This window comes from Quercus robur, chromosome 3 (assembly GCF_932294415.1).
Source record: "Quercus robur chromosome 3, dhQueRobu3.1, whole genome shotgun sequence".
NCBI lineage: Eukaryota > Viridiplantae > Streptophyta > Magnoliopsida > Fagales > Fagaceae > Quercus > Quercus robur.
The window spans coordinates 64,146,522-64,170,509 of record NC_065536.1 but is presented as its reverse complement, the minus strand read 5'-3'; the positions used below and the strand labels follow the sequence as shown (position 1 = coordinate 64,170,509).

At 34.4% G+C, this 23,988-nt stretch overlaps 2 protein-coding genes and 1 long non-coding RNA gene across 12 annotated transcripts; 1 reads left to right on the top strand and 2 right to left on the bottom strand.

Moving 5' to 3' along the window:
- Positions 1-2,534: 2,534 nt before the first annotated feature.
- On the top strand, positions 2,535-5,620 carry LOC126718877 (cytochrome P450 704B1). The gene is made up of 6 exons (XM_050421242.1): positions 2,535-2,844; positions 3,449-3,664; positions 3,854-4,150; positions 4,258-4,644; positions 5,038-5,238; positions 5,333-5,620. The coding sequence occupies exons 1-6, from the start codon at positions 2,572-2,574 to the stop codon at positions 5,510-5,512; spliced, it is 1,554 nt and encodes a 517-aa protein (XP_050277199.1). The 5' UTR covers positions 2,535-2,571; the 3' UTR covers positions 5,513-5,620.
- A 219-nt stretch (positions 5,621-5,839) lies between these two features.
- Positions 5,840-9,948, bottom strand: LOC126718879 (2-hydroxy-palmitic acid dioxygenase mpo1-like). The gene is made up of 4 exons (XM_050421244.1): positions 9,351-9,948; positions 6,392-6,454; positions 6,242-6,313; positions 5,840-6,160 (listed from the first exon to the last, which is right to left on the bottom strand). Exons 1-4 carry the CDS (start codon positions 9,702-9,704, stop codon positions 6,044-6,046), a joined length of 606 nt encoding a protein of 201 aa, XP_050277201.1. The 5' UTR covers positions 9,705-9,948; the 3' UTR covers positions 5,840-6,043.
- A 3,334-nt stretch (positions 9,949-13,282) lies between these two features.
- Positions 13,283-23,717, bottom strand: LOC126718880 (uncharacterized). 10 transcript variants are annotated; one of them, XR_007653132.1, is made up of 14 exons: positions 23,577-23,717; positions 23,270-23,487; positions 22,646-23,127; positions 19,974-20,038; positions 18,383-19,835; positions 17,113-17,469; positions 16,229-16,418; positions 15,633-15,663; positions 14,591-15,527; positions 14,401-14,475; positions 14,232-14,306; positions 13,906-14,135; positions 13,750-13,812; positions 13,283-13,618 (listed from the first exon to the last, which is right to left on the bottom strand). It is a non-coding gene; the product is annotated as an uncharacterized LOC126718880 (long non-coding RNA). The 10 variants fall into 10 exon arrangements; XR_007653128.1 differs by lacking the exon at positions 14,232-14,306 and having other exon boundaries at positions 17,113-17,165; positions 17,259-17,469; XR_007653130.1 differs by lacking the exon at positions 14,232-14,306 and having other exon boundaries at positions 16,229-16,408; positions 17,113-17,165; positions 17,259-17,469.
- Between the last annotated feature and the right edge of the window lie 271 nt (positions 23,718-23,988).

Here is a 23,988-nt window from a genome sequence, read left to right as displayed (position 1 = left end):
CTCGCATAGGGTAGGGCCGGCCCTAGGCTTAGGCCACTTAGGCAATCACCTAGGGCCCTACTAGAGAAAAGCCCCCAAATTTTGGGGCAAAAATTGAGAAATATATATTTTTTAATTTTTTTTTGGGTATATAGGAAAAAAAATTAGTTCTACATTTCCTTTTACTTTTAAGAAGTATCAAAGAATTGAGTAATGCTAGAGACATTACAATTTTAAATACATAGGACTTACAAATATGTGTCACTAATTACAAGAAATAATTTAGATAGGAAAATACTATAAATTTTACTTTAAAACCTTTATACAAATTGATGCAGCAATTAATATGATTTGTAGACGTCAATAACCTATTAAATGCATTTTTAAATTACTTAGTGATACATCTTTATAAGTATCATGTTGTAAAATTTATAATATCCCTAACATCATTCATTCAAATACTTGTTTATTATCTTATTGAAGTGTCATTAATTACATTCATTGTTACAACATTTGCACGTTTTTTTAGTAAAATTTGTTATAATTTTAGCATTTCTTAAAAAAAAAAAATATATATATATATATATATATATTACAAGATAAAAAGAATGCATTTTTTTTTTATATAAAAATTATGATATTGAAAACTAATTAAATATTATTTAATTAATAATAAAAATGCCCCATTTAAATATATCGCCTTGGGCATCAAAGTTTGTTGGGCATCTCTGGCGTAGGGTTACCCATCCCTATGTAATTGCACCGATCCCTATGAGAGAGTGTGTTTACATATATTTTTTATATACGCCATATACCCTATAAATGAACTAAATCTGCATTGAATTGGTGATATATCAAAGTTATGTTACCACATATTTTTTATTCTTTCTACATGAAGTATGAAGAGTTTGGCTTACCTACAATGCTTTATATATTGATAGTGACATAGACACAAGTTCTAATTAAAATGGTCATTTTGACTTAGTATCCCATCAAATGCACAGAAACATTGGACAAAAGCCTCGCCCATTAAGAAAACCTTTAAAAGATGATTTGTTATACACATATGGAAGTGTGTATGGGTTGAATTTCATACTTTTCAGTGCAAGCTGTGCAAAAGTTAGATGGAATTCCATAAATACATTGTGGCGTGTGAGAAAAAAATGAAAGAGAAAGGAGACTTTTTTTTTTTTCTTTTTTCCTTTTGTCCTATATACATACTCAAAGAGAGATACATTAAGGGTTTTCTTTAAAGAAGGATTTTGAGTGCTATGACTAAAAAAAAAAAGTTGAAATATCTATAGGAGAGATCTTGGTGCCTTGTTGGTTCCACTGGTTTTTTATAGTAAGATTGTATTATTTCATAAATATAATATTTTTGCATTTTTGCAATTTATTGTGAACTAAAGTTTTGGACATATATTTGAGTGTTGTAATATTTATTTTATTCTAATATTGATAAAATTTAGCTTGTATTTTTGTTTTCCATCCACGAAATTGGTGTGTACTTGCATGATTTATTGCTTGACTATTGCTTGGAATTATTTTAATTTGATTCACACAGACAAAAGTTTAGCCCGGCTGTTAGAAAAATATTATGGAGTGATTAAAAAATTGAGTTCTAATGAGTCTACTTGAATATGGTATTAAAGTGGTGAAAATTCTTAAGTTCCACGTAGAAAATGAAAGAGATAATATATGAGTTTATATAATAATGAGTTGGATATTAAGTTGAGCTTAGGCATGTGTTTGTTATATATTCATTTTTATTTTTAAACAGTGTGTCAGTGCATCATTCATTTTTCACATATGTGGTTTGTGAGTTATTTAATTATTTTTCAGATTCCGTATTACATATATATATATATATATATTGTTTTTGTTTATTGAACATATTTGTGTTTTTGTATATGATTAGATATGTATATTGTTCACGATTGCTTGAGTAATGAGAAGCAAGTTGGATGATGAGCCTAGTACTTCGGTGCACGCGTGCATGGGGTTGGAACTAGGAATGCCGTTGGGATTGATGAAGACATTTCAGACCCTAATAGATTATCATAATAATAAATCAATGCACTTGCATCAGCAAGAATGAATTCTATATGAATTAGTTTTAGTCTCTGCTCAATTTAATGAAACACTCTTTCTCTAATCTTTATTTTCATTTTTTTAAAAACCATAGCTAACTTATTGACTACGTGATGGGTCTCATGGACCCCTTTTGTTACTTGAATTCATGTGAAATTTCTGTGTTGTTCACTTGCTCCAACTGCATAATTCAATATTTACAATTGGGGCAAGTTAGGTCAAGAGCACAAAGAGGGTGGAACATTTTTTATCCTCAATCACCCTAAAGTGTAAAAAGATTGTTGACAAAGTATAGCTATCTCATTGCTAATTACAAGTCACACCACTCACCCATATTTTAACCACTCCCTATGTCAAAGTCATTATAAAGAACGATCCCATCTAAGCTCTCTTTGTCAAACATAGATAGATGCTCTTTATTAGCCTTCAATTTTCATTTGAAATTGGAGAAGGAAAAGAATCTATCATTAATTTGTTGCTTCCACAGGTAGTAGATAAAGCATGGAATTGTGGATGATAGCTTGCATGATTTTGACATGGATATTTATCCATAGATTGAGTCAAAGGTACAAGAAAGGCCCCAAAACATGGCCACTCGTGGGGGCAGCAATTGAACAACTCATTAACTTTGACAGAATGCACGATTGGCTTGTCGAGTACCTGTCTGAATCAAAGACTGTCGTCGTCCCAATGCCATTCACAACATATACTTACATTGCAGATCCTGCAAATGTAGAACATGTCCTTAAGACCAACTTTGCCAATTATCCGAAGGTAAAGGACAATGATATTCATTCAAAATGTCATTGTTATTGATGTAGTTATTTGCTTTTACAATTGTGGAATGGTAGGAGATATATATTCCGCACTGCTTTAACTAGTTTGTTGAAGATTCATAGCTGCCCTCAATTTTGTGACTATTTGAGTCTGTTTGGCTCTATGTTTAACTGAGCCATAAAAAGCTGTTTTTGTGCTACAAAGCACTTGAAGCTGAAAATTTGGAAATTTTAGGAAAAAACTCTATAATTTATTGTTCATCCTTTATAAATCCAGAACTTTGAAGCAATATTCATTGTAATTTGCCAAATATTCAAAACACTACAAATTTAAAGCACCATATCACAAAAACTCTACCGTTTAAGCACTACTTCCCACAGCGCTGCCAAATGGGTACTAGAGCTAGGTTGTTATTGTTGCAATGCTTATCGATAAACTGCATGTGCAGTTAACTTCAAGACACATATAGGTTTATCAGGTAATATGCATCAACATCATGGAACACTGTCTCTGGTTAAATGCAAAGCTTGGGCTACATGCTTTCTGTTTATCTTATTTAATTTTTTATGCCTTTTATATGTGAGTGTAATTCTGACTGAAGGGTGAAGTGTATCATTCGTATATGGAAGTGCTGCTTGGAGATGGGATTTTCAATGCAGATGGTGAGCATTGGAGGAAACAAAGGAAGACTGCTAGCTTTGAGTTTGCTTCCAAGAACTTAAGAGATTTCAGCACTACAGTGTTCAGAGAATATAGTCTGAAGCTCTCTGCCATTCTAAGTGAAGCTTCTTTCCACAACCAAGAAGTAGACATGCAGGTCACTTCAAAACCTCTTTGAATTCCTAAATGCCGGATAATCATAGAAGTTAGAGGGTAGTCAAGGCACCATGGAAATAAATTCTGCTTACTGCAAAAACATAATGGAATGACTTAAAATTCTTATTTTCAAAAGCTCCACTCTTTACTACTGCCATGTCTTAATAAGTATAAAAAATTTCTTTTCTAGGATTTGTTGATGAGGATGACTTTGGACTCTATATGTAAGGTGGGATTTGGCGTGGAAATTGGGACTTTGGCTCCTAATTTACCAGATAATCACTTTGCTCAGTCTTTTGACAATGCAAACATCATTGTGACACTTCGGTTCATTGATCCGCTGTGGAAAATAAAGAAATTTCTGAATGTGGGCAGAGAAGCTTTACTTGATAAGTGCATTAAAATCATTGATGACTTCACCTACTCAGTTATTCGGAGAAGGAAAGCAGAAATAGTAGAAGCTCGAGAGAGTGGCAGAAAAAACATGGTAACATGATAGAAACACTTATGTTTTTTCTATAGCTTGTTTCTCTAGCATTACTGAAAGGTACAAATTCATTATTAAGAAAAAAAAATTCACCATAAAAATTTCAGATAAAGCATGATATATTGTCAAGGTTTATTGAATTAAGTGAAGACATGGAAAGCAATTCGACAGACAAGAATCTCAGAGATGTAGTCCTGAATTTTGTGATTGCTGGCCGTGACACAACAGCAACTACTCTCTCATGGGCTACATACATGATAATGACCCATGCTGATGTAGCTGAGAAGCTTTACTTGGAGCTCAAAAATCTTGAAAAAGAACAAGCAAAAGAAGAGAATGTATCATTGGTTCAGTGTGACACTGAGGACTCTGAATCATTCAATCAAAGAGTAACACAATTTGCAGGCCTCTTGAATTATGATTCTCTGGGGAGGTTATATTATTTGCATGCAGTGATCACAGAGACACTTCGTTTGTACCCAGCAGTCCCTCAGGTTTGGCCTCTTTTTTTTCCATTCAATTGGTGCATGCTATGAAACCTTCTACGGGGAAAGTATATCAGTTTAAATTCCCTATCTTTTATCGATAAAACAAGAATAGTTGACATAACAGATGACTTGAATAGGACATTGCTTCTCCTGTTCAGTAACTCTTCTGCATGTTAAAATGATTGGAGTGTGCTGAAGAGAGAGAAGCAAATCCAAAGGAAAAATCATTTTGATGTCCACCTATAGCTACTCCAAATGGTCTAATTCATAGCTCTTCCCCAAGGGCAAAATGGACAAAGCTGCATGAATGAAGCAGATTGACCTGCTTTTCAGATAAATTATACTTCTCTAAGCTCCTTTCAAGAGCATACTCAATGAATGAAAATTTTCTGTTTATAGGACCCCAAGGGCATTTTGAAAGATGATGTCTTGCCGGATGGAACCAAAGTAAGAGCAGGAGGCATGGTAACTTACGTTCCCTACTCAATGGGTAGAATGGAATACAACTGGGGCCCAGATGCAACTTCATTCAAACCTGAGAGGTGGCTCAAAGATGGATTCTTCCAAAATGCATCTCCATTCAAGTTCACTGCATTTCAGGTAAGTACTTGAAGCTTAATTTACCAAGGTTTTGTGTTTGGGAATTTGCTGGACATTGAGGTGTTTCATGGTTCTTGTTTTCTGTGTCCTTCAGGCTGGGCCAAGGATATGCCTTGGGAAGGACTCTGCTTATCTCCAAATGAAGATGGCACTGGCCATTTTGTGTAGGTTCTACAAATTCAGTTTGGTGCCAGGTCATCCAGTGAAGTACAGGATGATGACAATACTATCAATGGCGCATGGCTTGAAGCTTACCATAGCCAGACGTTCTTAAGATGCCCTAGTAGCTATTCTTCTGTCATGCAATTAGCATCAGATTGTAACGCAAGGGCTGGACAGTTTATTATCCGTTTGAAAGCTAAAACAGAAAAAAATTGCTAACTATCTTGTGCAAAGAAGAGAAATATGGAACAGTGCACTATATTTTGGGGGAAAAGGGTAAGCTTGTAGTATCCACTAAACTAAGGAGTAATCTGGCTTTAGTAACCTGGCGCATGTGATTTAAAACCAAAATAATAAAGGACCATGATTTTAGAGGGGCTACTTTGCTTGCTTTCTTAATACTATGGGTGTTAAGGAGGAAGATTGATAAATGTTGGGATGTTCAGAAAATAGCTATAAATTTGAATTCTTTCTTCAGCTTAAATCTGAAGTTGTTCCATAAAGATAAAATCATGAAGTAATCTGATCTAATGCTAATAAATCACATTGTGGATATTATACACATGGAGTATTTATAGTTCGCTTATTTATATTCACTGGAACTATAGTGAAACCTGATCTTGATGAAGACAGACAGCAGAAACTAAGAAATTAATTTCTGCTTCTGGTCTTGCCATTCATTGATTTCAGCTTCTATCTTTGCTTGCACTGTTGCATGAAAACCTGAGTATGGCTCATAACCAAAGAAGGTCTGAAGAGCCTGAAGCAATTTAAAATGCCAGTTATAAAGCATAGTCTGAAATGGTAAAGGAATCCTGCTAATTAAAATAAAATTATGTACCTCCAGCAGCACAAAGAAGGGAGCCATTATAAAGGCTTGAACAAGGTTATCCAAAAGAGCTGGTGCTCGTCCCTGCAGAACATGATTGAGTTTAAGGTATAATCAGTCTGACAGGTTATTAACCATGTCGCAAACAAAAAAATTAGTTACCTCGAAGATCCCATGGCCAATAAACTGTACAGTCCAACATAATATCTGAGCCACCAGTACAACCTGGAAATAATTTGGTAGTGATTGAAATTAAATGAGATAAAATGAAAATCCCTTACATAATTTATACTATCAAGAAGAAAAAAGAGCACTAGTAATAACTTGGAAGTACAGGAAATTGGTGCTAAAGCGAGCAACAGCTTTATTTCATAGAAACAAATGTATTATAAGCAAAAAACTTCTTCTCCTGCGTAGCATGGACTGATATATGCCCCTATGCCATCCACAAAATCTCCAATGAAAATGAGTAGCACAGGCAACCAACTTGTAGCCCAAATTGTAGTTGTTAGCATTATTCTTATATGAAGACATTAGAACTATAGCACTACTAACGCACACCCCCCCCCCCCCCCCCCCTCTCACCAAAACAAAAGTAGTCATATGATCCAAAACAGTCATGCAACCATTATTCTTTGTAATCAAAGAAGATCCACATTTCTTAACCCAAGATTTTATGACTCTAAACTATGAAGGGAACTAGGGAAGTAGCATCCCTTTGATTTTTAATTTTCTCAAGACTAATGTTCTGTGAAAACGGTTAAAGTTAAAGCAATATGCCCCCATCTCCATCATATAAGACTTAATTGTCCAAACATAAACGAGCCTCATTCAGCATCAATGCACTCTTTTCCTGAAATCATTCTCCCTCATAGAAGCATAGCTGGGTGGGTTTCATACATCATTCACTTTCACTCTCCTAAATAAACCAGAGACCAAGGGCACCTTTAACGTTAATTCAAGTACAAACTTCTGATGCTTCAACCTTATAATGCTTGCATTCCTAATATTGTCTAGCCCATAGTGTATTAGTTTTCTTCCCAAACTGCATCAAGATGTAAAATGTGATAGGCTTTTATTTGTCAATACACTTATGAGTTCCTTTCATGTTGTGAACAAGCGTATTGGAGCCATGTTGTAATAGTGCAGTGCATCACTGTCAACGGATGGAAATGGAAGGAGATGATTCCAAGGAGGTGTCTTTGGAGCTATAAACTTTATATTATGAGTATATATCAATAAACAGATAGAGACAAAGGAGTCAATAAATCTTTTTTTTTTTTTTTTTTTTTTTTCATTTTTTGCTGGAAAGGAGTCAATAAATCTAAATATGAAGTACCCCCACATTTTTTACTTATTCATCTAACATTTTTTTTCATATAACAATTAAAAAGACCAATTACAGAAAGCTTTCTGTTTAAAAAAAAAAAAAAAAAAAAAAGTACTGGGCTCCTTGTAACAAGCAAAGATTATGCTCCTTCCTCAGATAGCTACATCTTAAACTCATAAAATTACTAGTGCCAGATAATAAACAGATAAAGACAAAGGAGTCAACAAATCAAAATATGAGTACCCCATATTTCTTACTTATTCATCTTGCAATGTTTTCATATAACAAATAAAAAGACCTATTACAGAAAACTCAAAACTTTCAGTGATTTTTTTTTTGAATGGGGTCCCTTGTAACAATCAGAGATTCTGTTCCTTCCTCATATAGCTACATTACAACTGAGCTGGCAATAGCTTAAAAAATGTAAAACAACCTCAAGCAGGACCTGTTACAATTCATTAAAGTGGGACCCTGATTCTGCAAGCCTAAGAATAAGTATATGAGAAAGAATTTAAAAATAAATTAAAAAAAAAAAAAAAAAAAAATTCTTTGCTAGTTATGAATGGGCTTATTTTGACAAATTATGTATAATGCACGACAAGCCATCCTCACTTGATAGAAATTCTTCTCCTTAACTATTCTTGTAAAATAAAAGGAAACAAAATGGAAGACAATATATCCCTCAAAGAAACAACTAAGAAAAGACAGAATAAGGAATTATATCATAATATGCAACAGCAACAAGAATGCAAAGCAGAACTGCTCTAGCATTTCTAGCATTACATAATCTTGATTACGAGTCTAATGTGAATATGACAATAGAACAGAATATCATTCATCTCAGCATAGAATAAGGCTGCCAAGAAAACAATGAAGCAACAAACAAAATAAGATGCTAAATCGCTTTTTCTTTCATCAAAATATAGTTAGTACATTCCTAACACAATATAGAACCAAAAACCATTCATCCAATAACACATATTCCTTCAGAAAATGAAAATGATCCTAAACTCTATTAATTCCCAACAAAATTCAGTAATAAACAAAACTGAATACTAATTCAGCACAGTAAGGGGTAACAAAAGAGTGGTTTTTTACTGTCATAGTGGCCAAATGACAACAGAAACACTGGCTCAATTGCAAAATATTTAAACAAGCAAGTTAGTGCGTAAGAAGCATGGACATGGACATGGATACAACACTATATGGGACATGGTGACAATGCAATTCTTGAAAAATTAGTATGATACGACATTAATCAATATATCGTTATGTATTTTATGTTTATTCTAAGTTTTCAAAATAATTAACTATCAGAATCTTTAAAAACATAACTAAAATCGAAGGAATTTTTATAAGAAAAAGTTATATTTTTTCTTCTTGACCCAGTAAGGACATACATGTAGAGTGTCCCTGGCGTGTCTTTGTTCTACAAGGTCACTCAGGAATTTTGGAGTGTCTTGTTCTTCTTATGTTAGCGCATGTTAGCGCTATAACATGTAAAAATGTTCTTCATTCAGAATCCTGAAAATTACTAAAAATTGTCCCAAAACAAAAAGGATTCCCTTATGTAAAACACCATAGATTATCCAAATTCCAAACCACATATAAGCTATCTACTGCGGCAACCACAAATGATTTCCAATGATTCCAAGCATTAACAAACTCATAACTCTCCCGTAACAAAACAATTAATAATCATATAAACAAAATACCCTTTCAATTTCAAGTACAAAAAGGAAGCCATAGTAAATTTATGAACAAAAGCTAATAATAAACTAAGAATTGTACCTTCCAAGCTAGTGAAAACCCGAGTCTACTTGCAATAAAACTGCTAGCAACCCAACAAATAGCACAGAGCAGAGCAGCCAAGGACCCAGCTTTCACATCCAAAAAGACGTAAAACACAGAATAGATCAAAGCTAACAAGAACCCAAAATTCAAAACCAGAACAAAATGAGTCCCAAACAGAAAAAACTCCAAGTGGGGGAGGTTGAACAGAGAGGGCGTGAAATAAAGCATAAGAAGAGCTGTGAAAAAGATTGGCCAAACAAACACCATATGGATGGCTATGTTTATTCGGTTGCTATGATAAGCACCATAGAAAGCAAAGTGCTTTTCAAGGTCAAGCAATCCCTTTCCCATTGGGGTATGAGGAAGCTTTTTTTGAGGGAAAGTAAGTGATTTTCTTGCGAGTTTTCCCGAGAAAAAAATTGGGTTTTGTTTGGATTTGTGTGAGGGAAAGAGGGTTTTGAGAATTAGATGAAAAGGTTTTGCGAGTTGTTAGAAAAGAGAACGACAAATTACAGAGGTTTCAAAGACAGAACAGAAGCCATGGAAAAGGCTTCATTTTGCTTTCGTGAATAAACAACGTTGCGACTTGTAAATTGTAACAGCCCAACTTATTAAGCTATGATAGGGTCACCCGAGGTGGATATTACTACGTCACCAAGAGAAGTGATTGGCTAGTGAGTAAAAAAATTTCAGCACATGGGAAGATTTCAAATTAAACTAAAGACACACCATTTGCTACAACAAAAATGAGAGCATTTACCGTGATTGATAAGATCATTCACAATGACGATGCCAAATTGCTATTTTAAACAACTAATACAACAAAAATGAGGTTGCAAGTCATGAGTGGTATTTGTTATAAATACAATGTTTTACACATTCATACACTTAAAAATCGTGACTTGATAAGAACATTTACAATGATGATACTAAATTGCCAAATTGCTATTTTAAACAACTAATACAACAAAAATGAGGCACATGAGTGGTGTTTGTTATAAATACAATGTTTTACACATTCGTACACTTGAAAATCGTGACTTCAAGTAATGATTTTAGTGCATTTTGTGTGTTTTTGTAACAACATTTAGCCATGAGTGATTGTTTTTCATGGATTTTTTTCCCTTTTATTACTTAAAATTATGGCAAAAAACGACAAAAATGTTTTATTTATAGACTTTCTCTATATTTGTAGGACCATGTTGTATTCCTAATCAAATAAAAACGTGGGCATATTTAGCTTTTAAATTCTTTGAATCAAACGATACCTTAGTTCAACTTTATAGCTTTTCGAGTTTCAAATAAAACTTTGAACTTTTAAGATTGTGTCCATGTAAATTTTAAACTTTTCAAATTTGATTTAGAATTTTTGTTGAGTTTGATTAGGGGTTAAATAATGTAGGCTCAATTAAAGAACTAAACGATTTAGTTTATAATAGTCTTAAAATTTGAAATTCTTAAAATTATAAGGTTTAATTTGAAATCACTTACTTGTAAAAAAATTGAAATCACCTACTTTAAAATGTAATTTATCTAAACTTTTTTTTCTTTTTGACTTTTGACATTTCTTTTTTTTTTTGATAGGTTTTGAAGCAAGCTAAGTGGGAAAGGATGATAGATTATGGCTGAGTTTGGATCCACGTTGCGTTTGCTGCGTTTTCTTTTTTTCACGCCTTTTCCCCCCACAAGCGGTACTGTTCATGTACAGTATATGAATAGTAGCCGCAACTTTTGACCGGTCTTCTGTGAACAGTGCATCCGTGCACTGTTCACGGAGCCACAAATTTCATTTTTTATCAATTTTTTCATTAAAAATGGGTCCCACAGTACTATTCACACATTTAAAAATTATTTTGCTACAGTGTTTTCAGTTTTCAGTTTTCAGTTTCAGCAAAATAAGTTCTATCCAAACAGACCCTATAAAGAAAAATGTGTGTGATCTTGGTAATTTAAGCTATATTTGAAATTTTCAATATTGTTGCCAATTATTTCCTTGTATTGAGTTGACTCAACATATTTAAGTTGATGAAAAAGTATATTGTTGAGAGTTGAGAGTTGAGAGTTGAGACATGATGTAGTTCAATAGTGATTGTCAAAGCTAAAAATAATCAATATTTACCGACCATTTTAATTTAATTAAGTTTCCAAAAGGGGATCCTCAATTGCATTAGAAGCTCTCATTAAAAATCCGAAAAGGACCAATATCCAACACCTCAATGACTTGATAAACCTATACACAACTGACAACCGTTTGAAATTATATAATTGGTAGCCGGTGAACTTACTAGTTTTTGGTAGTAGATGGAGGGCTTAATAGCTCATTCAATGGTATTTTGGCTTTGCTTGCAAGCCATGAGTTTTATGTTAGGTGAAATGCAGAGGAGAGCAGGAGCCTGAACCTAAGAATACATTAACAAACTATTAAAGGAGAAAGCTATACAAACATGGGATGGGAGAATAGTGGATCACCAATGAGAGGAATTGCTAATGCTATCACATTTTATTTCTGTTAGCGACTAAGGCCTGCTCGAGGATGAATCTCAACTTTCAAATTGTGGGCAATCTATTTAGGAATGCTACATTCAACACACTAACTCGACAGATCTAACTCAATTCAATCCAACTTGATTTTTTGAGTTGGTATTTTTGTGGATAGATAAGTTAGATTGGATTCTAATTTTTTTAAGGCTTGGATTGGGATGATTTTGCCATTATTAATAGCTTAAATATATTATTTTAAAATTTTAATTTTGACAAAATCAGATTTGGTTGAATTTGCTAACAATCTTGTGCAAAGGAGAAATATGGAACAATTCAGTATATTTTGGGGGGAAAATGGTAAGGTTGTAATATCCACTATACTAAGGTGTAATCTGACACATGTGACTCAAAACCAAAATAATAAGGGACCATGATTTTAGAGAAGCTACTTTGCTTACTTTCTTAATACTTACTGGTGTTAAGGAGGAAGATTAATAAATGTTGGGATGTTCAGCAAATAGCTATAAATTTGAATTCATACTTCAGCTTATATCTAAAGTTATTCCATAAAGATAAAATTATGAAATAATGTTTTGTTATCTAATGCTAATAAATCACAAAGTGGATATTATCATATACATGAAAGTATGAAGGTATTTATAGTTTGCTAGTAGTCAAAAACCTTAAAGAAGTCTTCCAAAAATCAGCAAAGAAAGAAGGGCCGTGTGTGTGTGTGTGTGTGTGAGAGAGAGAAAACAGACTTGTTTTCATACTACAGTGATCAAACAAACTTGTTGGTGTTTGGAGGACATATTCGAGACAATTTCTTGTTTTAAAAGGAAATGCATTCTTGTTTTGGTGTGTGCACATACCAAAAATCCACCGTAAAAGTTGTATTTTTTTTTTAATAATTAGTTATTTTTCAAAAAAAAAATCATTTTAAAATTAATATAATTGCTATTTTAATGGAATTGGTTAGAAAGTACTTTTTTTTCTTCTCATCTTTTTTTCTCTTACTATGATTGAAATATTTGGATATTTTCGGTTCTGAAAACAGTTTCCTTCAAAATTAATAATAATAATAATAGAAAACTTGTGCTTTCAAATCCACAGGCACCCTCAATTCTCTCTAGTTTTGAGGTCACAACAGTAAAGAGAGTTTCGGACATCCTTACTTCGTACCAGATACGTATGACATCTCTGTTTTTTGAAAAAACATTGCAAAACTCAAAAGTAGAAAATTTTCACACAACCTTGAAACCTCCTCTCTAGAACACATTAAATATTTTTTGTGACTTGTTTGGTGACATACACAGCATTGGTGAATTTGTAGAATTGATGAGAGAGAGACATACATAGATTCAGCCAGAGACGAAGATAGAGAGAGGACTAAATTGACATAATTAATAGTTGATTTTTTTTTTAATCAAAAGTAGATGAAATGAGCATAATCTAAAAAATTATAAATGACTTATCTTCAAAATAATGATTTTGATTTGCCAATAGCCATGTAGGTCAACTGGCACAACACTTAGCGTATTGAAAACTTTTTGACAGGCATTAAAAGAAATCAACCGGAGAACAATCCAAATGCAAACCAAAACCCTGTAAGAATCTGTCCCCTTTCTAGGGCCATAATAAGGCAATGTCATACTGAAATTCATTTTCAAGAAAACATGAAGACCCTGCCAATCTCAAATAACAGACATTCGCACTAGCTTATCGTAAAGAATGCGGTCATCCCTGCTGGTGTTGCTCTCTAACAATGCACTTTGCACAAGTTCCTGATGCATGACATACATTAGCTACCAAACAATCAACACAAAAATATCAAGCAAGGAATTAAAAATAAAAAATACAGACAACCAAAAAATAACCAAATATGGAACAGTAATTGAATAACAGATTTTTTCACCTTCGCATCCCTGTGTGAGAGGAACTTCCCCAAGTTGTGGATGATCAACCTCATATCTTCAACCTGAAAGACAACAGTTACTCCTTACCACACTAATCATCATGATATCTCGCATATGAGAGAGAGAGAGAGAGAGAGTACGCATAGATGATCAACCTCATATCTTCACCTCATCAACATGATCAACAGTTTTATCCTCCTCCTTGACCTTGGTTTTATCTTCATCTGGTTGAGCTGTGTTCAACGTTTCAGACTTGATATCTTGCTCTTTCACAGGGAGATCACTAGTCTTTGCTCGCTTCACTGGTGATTTTTTATCCCTTTCCTTTTCTTGAATTTCATCCCGTTGCCTCTCATGTTTTTGTCACAAATTTTAGACGTAGTTTCTGCACATGCTCTCGCCCAAAAAAATAAGCAAGTAAATGAGGATGCCTCAAGAAAGGAAGCAAGTATTATGCATATTGACATAGTCCACAGCAAACCTGTAGAAATGTTAAAATACAACTACCCATCTGACATTGAAGCATTTCATACAATGATTCAGCAAATAATGACAACTGCAGGAAACATGATCTTGCTAGTTATACAAGCTCACAGAGACAGAGAGAGAGAGAGACAGCATATAAGAGAAGTGGATGAAGCAGAACAAACCTCAAATGTTGATTCTTGCATGTCCTTATCAGTATAATCCAGGAGTGAATCCAGTGAAAGTGATAATGAACAAAGCTGTAATGGAAGATTCATAGTTAGACAAGGAGTACAAACAAGTTACATTAGATGGGGTGAAATAAATTTGATTAACATGTAGTATATAATGCTGTGTAGGATGGCAAAAACCTACTTCGGATTCCTTGCTCCATTTGGTTTGTAAAATAAATCCAGGGTGCCGAGGAGGTTCTTCAGGCTCTCTTTTCTTTCAAATCTTTATTTGATTTGCTTCTAGAGTCATCTTTTCCATCATTGTCTTTTCTCACTTTCTCATCTTTAGATTTATCCCCATCTTTTAATTTTCCCTTCTTGCCATCATTTTGAGGAACTTTCTTCTTGTCAGCATCAGTCTTCACTTTAGACACCACGCCACTTTTCTCACCACTTTTTCTTTCATCGTCCTTATCATCCTTGTCAGCCTTTATCTCTGTTTTGCTTGAATTGCCATCTCCTTGCTTCTTAGTGGCAACAGTTTTGGAGACGGTCTTGGGAACTGTTTTCTTTTCAGATCTTTTGACCTCACTGACCAGATTTTCAGCATCTGCTGCTTGCCTCTCTGTGTTTTTGGTTTCATGCACTGCCTGAACTACCTTTATTTCATCCCCATCAGTGTCTTCTTAGTTCCAGAAAACCCATCACTGGATTCCAAACCAGAGACCTTTTTTTGGCTATCCTCTTAATTATTTTTCTCTCCACAGTCGTTTTTACACTGGTACCTTCCACAACTGCAGCACTGCTTGGATCTGAATTATCCTTTGGTTTATCTTCAGTACCTTCATTCTGAACAATTTTTCCTGCTTGAACCTTTTTACCACCTTTTTTCTTACAAATGTTTTAGTGGGAGCAACTGATTTATCCTGTTGATCAGGTATCTCTGAGTTTACATTCTTCAGTCCATTATCCTTCTCATCCAATCACCCTTTTCTTCAGCTGTAGTAATTCCTTTCAGACCATTTCCATTTTTCTCCCTTTTGTTAGAATCTTCTGCTTGTCCAGAGGATGTGGACTCTTTTCTTTTTTTCCCGATTTGTCTAGTCTTTTGACATCTTTTTAGGAATCCTTTTCCTTATCTAAATTACAAGCCCCCAAAAAAAATGAAATCAATTTGATTACTGATGACTAACATAAGAAGAAAAGAGTTATCAAATAAAATGAGACCATGCACAACAATTTACCTTTCAGCCCATCTTTCTTCTCACTAGACCTCTGACAACAATACAGCATTATATAAGTAAGAAGAAAGCAACAAATCCAAAAGACCTAGGCAAGAATAAACATGATTGCCAAACATTGAGCACCAATGTTGCTCTAAATAGAGCCAGAATGTTAAATAATAGGTATCTCCATGCAATTGGCATTAAGACTTTAATGGGGTGAATTCAGCAACATTGTGTCCAGAATCTAAATATGTTTTGACCAACCCACTTTTTAATTACATGCCCCTATCACGAGAGCCAGATATCGAGTTCTTTTCAGGTTGATTTCTACAAATACAGCTCCACACTCAAATTTCCTATTCAAAAATGTGTTTATTGGAATCGACTACAAGCATAGCACTCAAAATGCATGAGTAACAATGTTTTCAACGACTGAATTTGATCTGCACTCAATCTCAGAACAGATATCTGTCCATGTATCTACATATGTGCATGACTGCATGCACATATTTTGTGTTTGTCTCAGCCAGTGTATAAATTAGATGTCTTTTGGAAATGAACCTGAGCATAAGTAAAACCAATAAAAAAAAGTTTCAAACAATATAACTACAAACCTCTTTTTTCACAGAAAGTTGGCGCTCCCTCTCTGCAACAGCCTTCTTGTGAGCAAGCCATTGCCCATTGGTCTCTCCATGCATCCAAAGAAGGGAGACATTCAGAAAAATCTGGAACAAATAGTACAGTGACCTCCTAATGGCTAAAAGTCCATCCTTGCCAAGTCTGTCATAGTGTATCTGCAAACACCTAGTAGAATTAAAAATTAAATTTCTGGATCCAGTAAAAACACGCATGTAGCCAAAAACAAAATCTCTAAATACAACCCAGAAACATCAAAAGAATTCAAAAACGCTACATATTGCACTGTGTCATCTGCATCACAACCAAAGAAAAACACTTTTTTTCTTTTTTTTTTTTTTGGTCAACAAAGATGATACCTAAAGAGTAATAAACAAGGAGCCTGAACCTGTATGGTAAATTATTACATATTGAAGTAGCCAAGACTCCAAAAAGATGGGGATAAGCTACCAATGAATCACCTCTTCCAGACCCCATAAAAGTGGAAACTTTGTACAGTGGGTACAAATATTTTTATGGAAGTAGCCAAGAATATAGATGTAAAAATGTAATGTTTGGGGAAATATCTCTGTCGTTACTTGTTAGTGGAAATATACATAGGCTAATTTAATGATTTAGTGTAAATTTTGACAACTAAATCATCTTCTAATTCATAAAACTAAGATCTCAGTAAGAAAAAAAATCAAACATGAAGCAGAAGCCTTGAAGAAATTCATATCAATGTCAGCCACCTTAGATAACCCAAAAGGCCTATTGAAATAAGCTATAAAAGCCACAATGAGTATGTTCACTGTTGTAACAAAAATTCATAGTAACTGAAGAGGTCCTAAGAAATGTAACAATCATCAAAAGAAAGTTCTACCTTAAGAAAACAATTCCAATGACGGCAGTTCTGCAAATCAAGTTGAGTGACATCTTTTGCATATCCACAAAGTAAAAATAACATCAGGTCATTTGAAGAACATAATTTCTAGATATCCTCTACAACAAATTTCCGACAGCACAAACCTATGGACTGTTTGAATTAAAGAGTTATCATCAACTGATGGGTCAACACCATCAGCAGGATTCCATTGACCACCAAGTGTCATGAAAGACTGGTCCTTTTTAAGCAAGGCAAACCGGAGATATTGCAAATGTGGGGCATGCAATCATCAGAACTTTTTTCAAACGACAACTCCTCCAGAGCATTCTTGCTAAGTCCGCTCATCAAAATCATCTGAACCAAGAAGACAAAGAAACCTTAATTAATCATAACAAACTTTAATACAATTCATCATCCAACAGCAGCTTTAAAATAATCAAATGGAGACAAAGCACATAATAATGGATCCATCATGATAAAACATATAATAAGTGGACCCTCATCCCTCTTCCTATGGGCTCTCCCACACTTTTGGGGATCCTGAACATGTAAAACTTAACTGTGCATTCCACTGATAGAATTTCAGCAAAACAAACACTTAAATGGACCCACAAAACCATGCACTCTAGTTAAAATTAGTAAATCTAATAAATACATTTTGATTAAGAAAGATCAAATTTTTTATCAATCCCGAATGGGGGATGAGGCACGAGAGCTTTGAATTTACTTCACCCCAAATTGTTTCTTCTTTTCTAGCTAACCTTGCCCCAATCTATTATAAGTCATGCAAAATCTTTGCTAAAGGGGGAGAATTCATGACAACCTATCTTGTAAGAGACCTCATGATAATTTTTTTTTTCCTTGAGATAAATTTCTTGTGTAGCAAACCATGCTTTAACATTTTCATCATAAAGCAGCAAACACACGGTTCTCATATGATTTAAGAGCGCAATTAGTTAATCACCAGCAAGTAGCAATAAATCCACAATGCCCAAGAATATGAAAAACAACCAATTTATGGGCTTACAGCTTCCTCATACGATATAATTATTACTAGAATAACTTAAAATATCAAGTACTCAGGTCTAAGCTTCTGTGGCCAGTTATTACTGATTCCAAAGCTGGCAGAATCTTAACAGCATTGATGGAATAAATTGTCCACTGCACAGTGCAGGTCTTTAATTGAAACAAGTATAGTTTTATAATTTTAAAATGCATTGTCTTTCATTGAAACAAATACAGTTTTATAATTTTAAAAATGATTTACCTTTGCCTTCCACATTATATTTCCATGTTCTTGTTTCGTAGGTGCTTCAGCTCAGTTGCCTTCTCTTCTTCAACAAAATCATGCTCAAAACTACCCCACTCAACAATGTATATTAAAGGATATGGCTACCATTGCCTTTGTCGGGAGGGACAATATTCCCCTATTTGCTGGAGTGTACTGGGGATATAAGTTCAATAGAATCAAAACACTCAATTGGAGGGAGAGTCCTTGGACAACTTATTTAACTCAGAAAAAATCCATGACTGATTTGCGTGTAGAGACTGACCTGGACAGGCTCCCAAATTTACTTAAGTCTGGAAAAAGAAAAAAAGATGTAGCTGCAAATCTAAGTTGGAGCTTTTTAAGTGACTTTAAAGCAACAGTTGTAAGACCAAATAAGATTTCTTTTGGTTCTGTCCAAGGTTCGATGAATCTGGTGGCCCACCACTTGTCACAAATTGGATGTTTCTACCAATTTCTTGACAAGAGAGGTGATCAGAATGTAAAAGTTTGGGTGTTTAGGAAGGATTTGAAGAACGTAGCTCCCTGCAAGATCAAAGTTTTGAAGTACCTCACAAGTTATGTGGAAGTGGATATTGTTGAGCACACTGCTCCAAGAGAACTAAAAGTGATTTTAGCTCTAGACCTTTGCAAACGGCATTTGAATCTAGTCTACGTAATTGAGAAGAAAGTCCCTGAGGAAGTTATGAAAATACCTAAACAATTATGTGGAAGTGGATATTGTTTGGATATTTTCATAACATCCTCAGAGACTTTCTTCTCAATTGCATAGATTGGATTCAAATGCCCGCTTGCAAAGGTCTAGAACTAAAATCACTTTCAGCTCTCTTGGAGCAATGTCCTCAACAATATCCACTTCCACATGACTTGTGAGGTCCTTCAAAACTTTGATCTTGCAGGAAGTTATGCTCTTCAAATCCTTCCTAAACACCCAAACTTTTACATTATGATCACCTCTCTTGTCAAGAAATTGGTAGAAACATCCAATTTGTGACAAGGGGTGGGCCACCAGATTCACCAAACCTTGGACGGGTCCGAAAGAAATCTTGTTTGGTCTTACAACTGTTGCTTTAAAGTCATTTAAAAAGCTCCAACTTAGATTTGCAACTACATTTTTTTTCTTTTTCCAGACTTCAGTAAATTTGGGAGCCCGTCCAGGTCAGTCTCTACACGTAAATCGGTCATGGATTTTTTCTGAGTTAAATAAGTTGTCCAAAGCCTTAAGGACTCTCCCTCCAATTGAGTGTTTTGATTTCTCTTGAACTTATATCCCAGTACACTCCAACAAATAGGGGAATACAATGCTTGTCCCTCCCAACAAAGGCAGTGGCAGCCATATCCTTTGGGTGAGACTTCATTGCTGCATCACAGGAGACTGTAATTCTATTATCGGCAGAGGGACTCTATACCCTTGGATGCAAAATGCATTCACCTAACAATGTAAATAATCCTAAAATTAAAAAAATAACAAAAATTGGAAACTAGGGTATTAGAAAATTAAAATAAAAAAAAAATTATAATCATACATCTGCCTTTAATCACATCAAACTTTCCAAATTTAAATACCAACCCTTCTTTGAATCAAAATCAAGAATTGACAAAAAGGGCAATGGCCATTGCAACCACATCCTTGGCCTACAACAAGATATATATAAGAAAATTAAGCATACTAAACACTAAATAAGTTGTAATATTTTTACTAAATACTACAAGATAAATGAAAGACTTACGGAATGATGCTATAGAGAGCCATTAGTTCTAGTAAAGTACTACTTCATGCATTCAAAAAAGAAAAAAAAAAAAAAATACTACTTCACGCATGTCATGGATAGATGGACTTCACCATCTTAGGTGTCCTTTTGTAGTCTTTTCCTATTCCTTTACTTGTATGATAGTGTTAGTCATTTACTAATTACCAAGGGCACGTTTGGTTTTTGATTCCAAACAATAGTGTTCAATGTTTAAACACTAAAAACTGTAGTTCTAAAAAAAAATAACATGTTTGGTAAGGGTATTTTTTAGGAGTGTTTTGAGTTAAGTTGCTCATTTTAAGGTGTTTAAACACTGAATTTGGAAATTTCTTTTCAGTTTTCAGATTTCAAACAACATTGTTCAATGACACTTTTGTAAATATTTTGAAAAATATGGGACCCACTTGATTAGACAACACATAAAGCTTCCTTCTTCAGTTCCAACTAAGGGGCCCACTTGTCAACTTTTTAAAAAAAAATATATACACATGCGAAACACACAATTATATTTTTTCACACACTAAAACATGTTATTTGAAACATGGGACCAAACACATTTTTTGCTTTATGAATACTGTAAACACGTGTTTTCACAATACTTTTTAAATCACAGTTTTCACATCATTTTAAACAAAGATATTAGAAATCTTCAACCAAATGGGCCCTAAGTATCCTTTCCCTAATTATCTAAATACACTATAACTTCACATCCAATTCTCTAGTTCTTTAATTTAATTTAATTTCTCCTCTCTGCCTAAACTTCACAATTCAGTTTTATTATTCAAAAAAAAAAAAAAAATTCAGTTCTATTCAAACTAAAATTCTCATTTGTGGTTGTCACTCAATGAGTCAATGTCTATCTTCTGCAGTCTACAGCCTAAAACTCTTAGGCTCTCTTGGAAAGACCGAAGCTTCTTTGAGAAGCCTCAATCTTTCTCTCTTTTATCATAAGTTTCTTCCTTATGATAAAAAAGGGTTCAATGTATTCATTGCCTTAAAAGACTTGCCTACAGTAATAATGGTGCAACAACACAATACCATAGGCACTTGAAAGGTTGTCTAGATCGTAAACTAGCTTATAAGAAGCAAAATGATATAAAAAGGAAATTACAAAATCTACAATTGATATGAAAATGACCACATTTTATTCCATAAAATTAAAATGAATGTTATATAACATGAAAAAAGTAATGTAAAAGGCATTAAAGCCATTGAATATGATACAAACTGTATCATACTTAATGCATCTAGTTGACAAGATACCTTGACTGGTAATGCATCATACATTAATTTTTCATATAAATTTGACTATTTTAGTTGGAACCAAACTTTAGTGTTGATAGTTTGGGCTTGTCTCTCTATCTATCATAAGCCCTTTTTCAGTCTCAAAAGATGATATGCCTTTTTAACTTGGTACTCAACGCCATGAGAGAAGGGCTAGATGAATTTGTGTTTAGCCTCATTGTTTCTTGAGATTGGTACATGAGTACATCATGTTCATTTCCATAAATTTTTTTACTAATCTCGAAGGTACATACTAATTTGATGGGGTTTAATAAGGTCTGATACCTTCTTACCCTATTGCAGCAGCAATGTATTAGCATCATGTCTAATGGGAAACTTTTTTTTTTTTTTGAGAAAGTTGTCTAATGGGAAACTAATCAGACTAGATGTTAGATATGGATATCCCTTCCATTTTCAACTCTCCATCTTCCTTTCATTAATGTTTTTCTAGGTCCAGGAGTTATGGTGTTTTTGGTTGAGAAATAAGAAAAAGGAAAATATCTCCTCTTGTCTTGTAAGGTACAGAGTTTGTATTCTCTCATACTTGCATTTCACCCATTTCTTTTTCCATCATATGAGTCTGAGAGCAAATCCTGAAAATTAATATTGGCTTCCTAGGATCGCCATGTATACTCTAATTTGATTATGCCAATCAACTCGAGACAAAAGCCTCATTGTATAACAAGAGTATTTGTCCAATACACTTGTTTATAGGACCCCAAGGGCATTTCAAAAGATGGTCTTGCCGGATCGAACCAAAGTAAAAGCAGGAGGCATTGTAACTTATGTTCCCTACTCAATGGGCAGAATGGAATGCAACTGGGGCCCTGATGCAGCTTCATTCAAACCTGAGAGGTGGCTCAAAGATGGATTCTTCCAAAATGCATCTCCATTCAAGTTCATTGCATTTCAGCCTTTGTGGGTATAGGTTTGTTGGATTTAGAGATCAGGGTTCCAAAAAGGGGATTTTGATTTGGATTTTTGGGGTTTGGAAAAATTGGATTTTTGGTTTTGAGTTTGTTCCAATACAGCTGAGTGTGTTTGTTTCACTGCTTGGTCATGTGGGTTTGGGTGTGAACAAGAATCTGTGTGCATGTGTGTCTTGTGTTCATGTGAATGCTTGAGCTAATATAAAGTATAAACATGCGAGTATCAGTGATGAGCATAGATAAGTAAATAATCTAGGAAGGTGAGAAATAGATGCTACCTGTTCTTTGGTTTTATGCTTGATCTTCTTCCCACTGCTCTCTGTTATTGCTTTCTCCTCATTGCTTTGCTTTTTGTGGAGGTTGTCTTCTTCTTCTTCCACCCTCTGTTTGGCATCCTTGTTGGTGGTTGTTGAGTAAATGGCAAAAAGGAGGGACCTTTGCTAGGTTTTATTTTTGGGCTTGATGGTAAAGAGTAGAAAGGAGGAAGCTTTCAATGTTTTGGTTATGTTTTTTGGGTTTTGGAGGATGAGGAGCTGGCTGTGTTTTTAGTCTCAGGTTGATGTAAAAAGTACAGATTTTTCTTGTGTTTTTTGGTTTTTGTATTGGAGGATGAGAAGACGGTATTGTCTGTTTTGTGTTGGTGGAAATGAGAAAAAGGATAGGTATTTTTCCCAGGCTTTTGGGGGGTTTTGCTTGTCCTTTTTTGGATGATGGAGTGGTAGAAGAGGAAGAAGAGCCCGTCGGTGGCGCCATCCACTCACTTGGAAATTAGGAGGAGAGATCAAAGAGAGTGAGAGAACTTTTCCTCAGGATGAACACAAAGAAATTTGCATATCTAAAGCATCAAAATAATATTACTTTTACACACAACCGTGGGAGGGTTAGGAGAGAGAGAGACTTACCGGAAAATGAAGATACAAAAGAGACCCTGTGGACATGACCCCTCCATCCAAGCGAACTGGCCATAATAAACTGAGCCTTGAATTATTGAGTTTGTAACAACTGACTGAGCCTTGAATTATTTAGTCCTGGTCCTACCTAGTCCAATAAATATGCCTGACTAAAGCAAACCTCAAACTCAGAAAAAGAGAGAAGTTTTGAGCATCTTCAACCCGTGACTCTGCAAACTCAGAAAAAAAATAAATTATGTTCTGGAGGCAAACCAATAGCATTCACTCTAAATTCTGCGAGAATGAATTTTTTTCCTACCTACTCTGCGAGACAAACCAATAGCATTCACTCTAATTTTTTTTTCTATCTACTGTAGCTTTGCTATCTGCTAGGATGGTACTCTTCAGTGTCAGAGATGCTTTATCCTTTCTATTTACTGTTCACCCGCTGATGACTGAACTGCCCAAGTGCACTGCCCAACTTGGAGGGTATAAAGTGCATTTTAACCTTGTAATTATGTTTGTAAATGCATATTTCTTAATTAGGTATATGGACAAGATAGACCTCACTCAAAATAAATTGATTTGGCAGATGAAAGGTATTGACTAGTTATTTAAGTAGAAAAATATACTAACTATACATTGGTATCATTACTCCTCTAAGAACATACCCAAAAATGTACCGGGTTGTACTGGTTTATTTTGAATGTATTCGTCGGTATTGGTGTTTC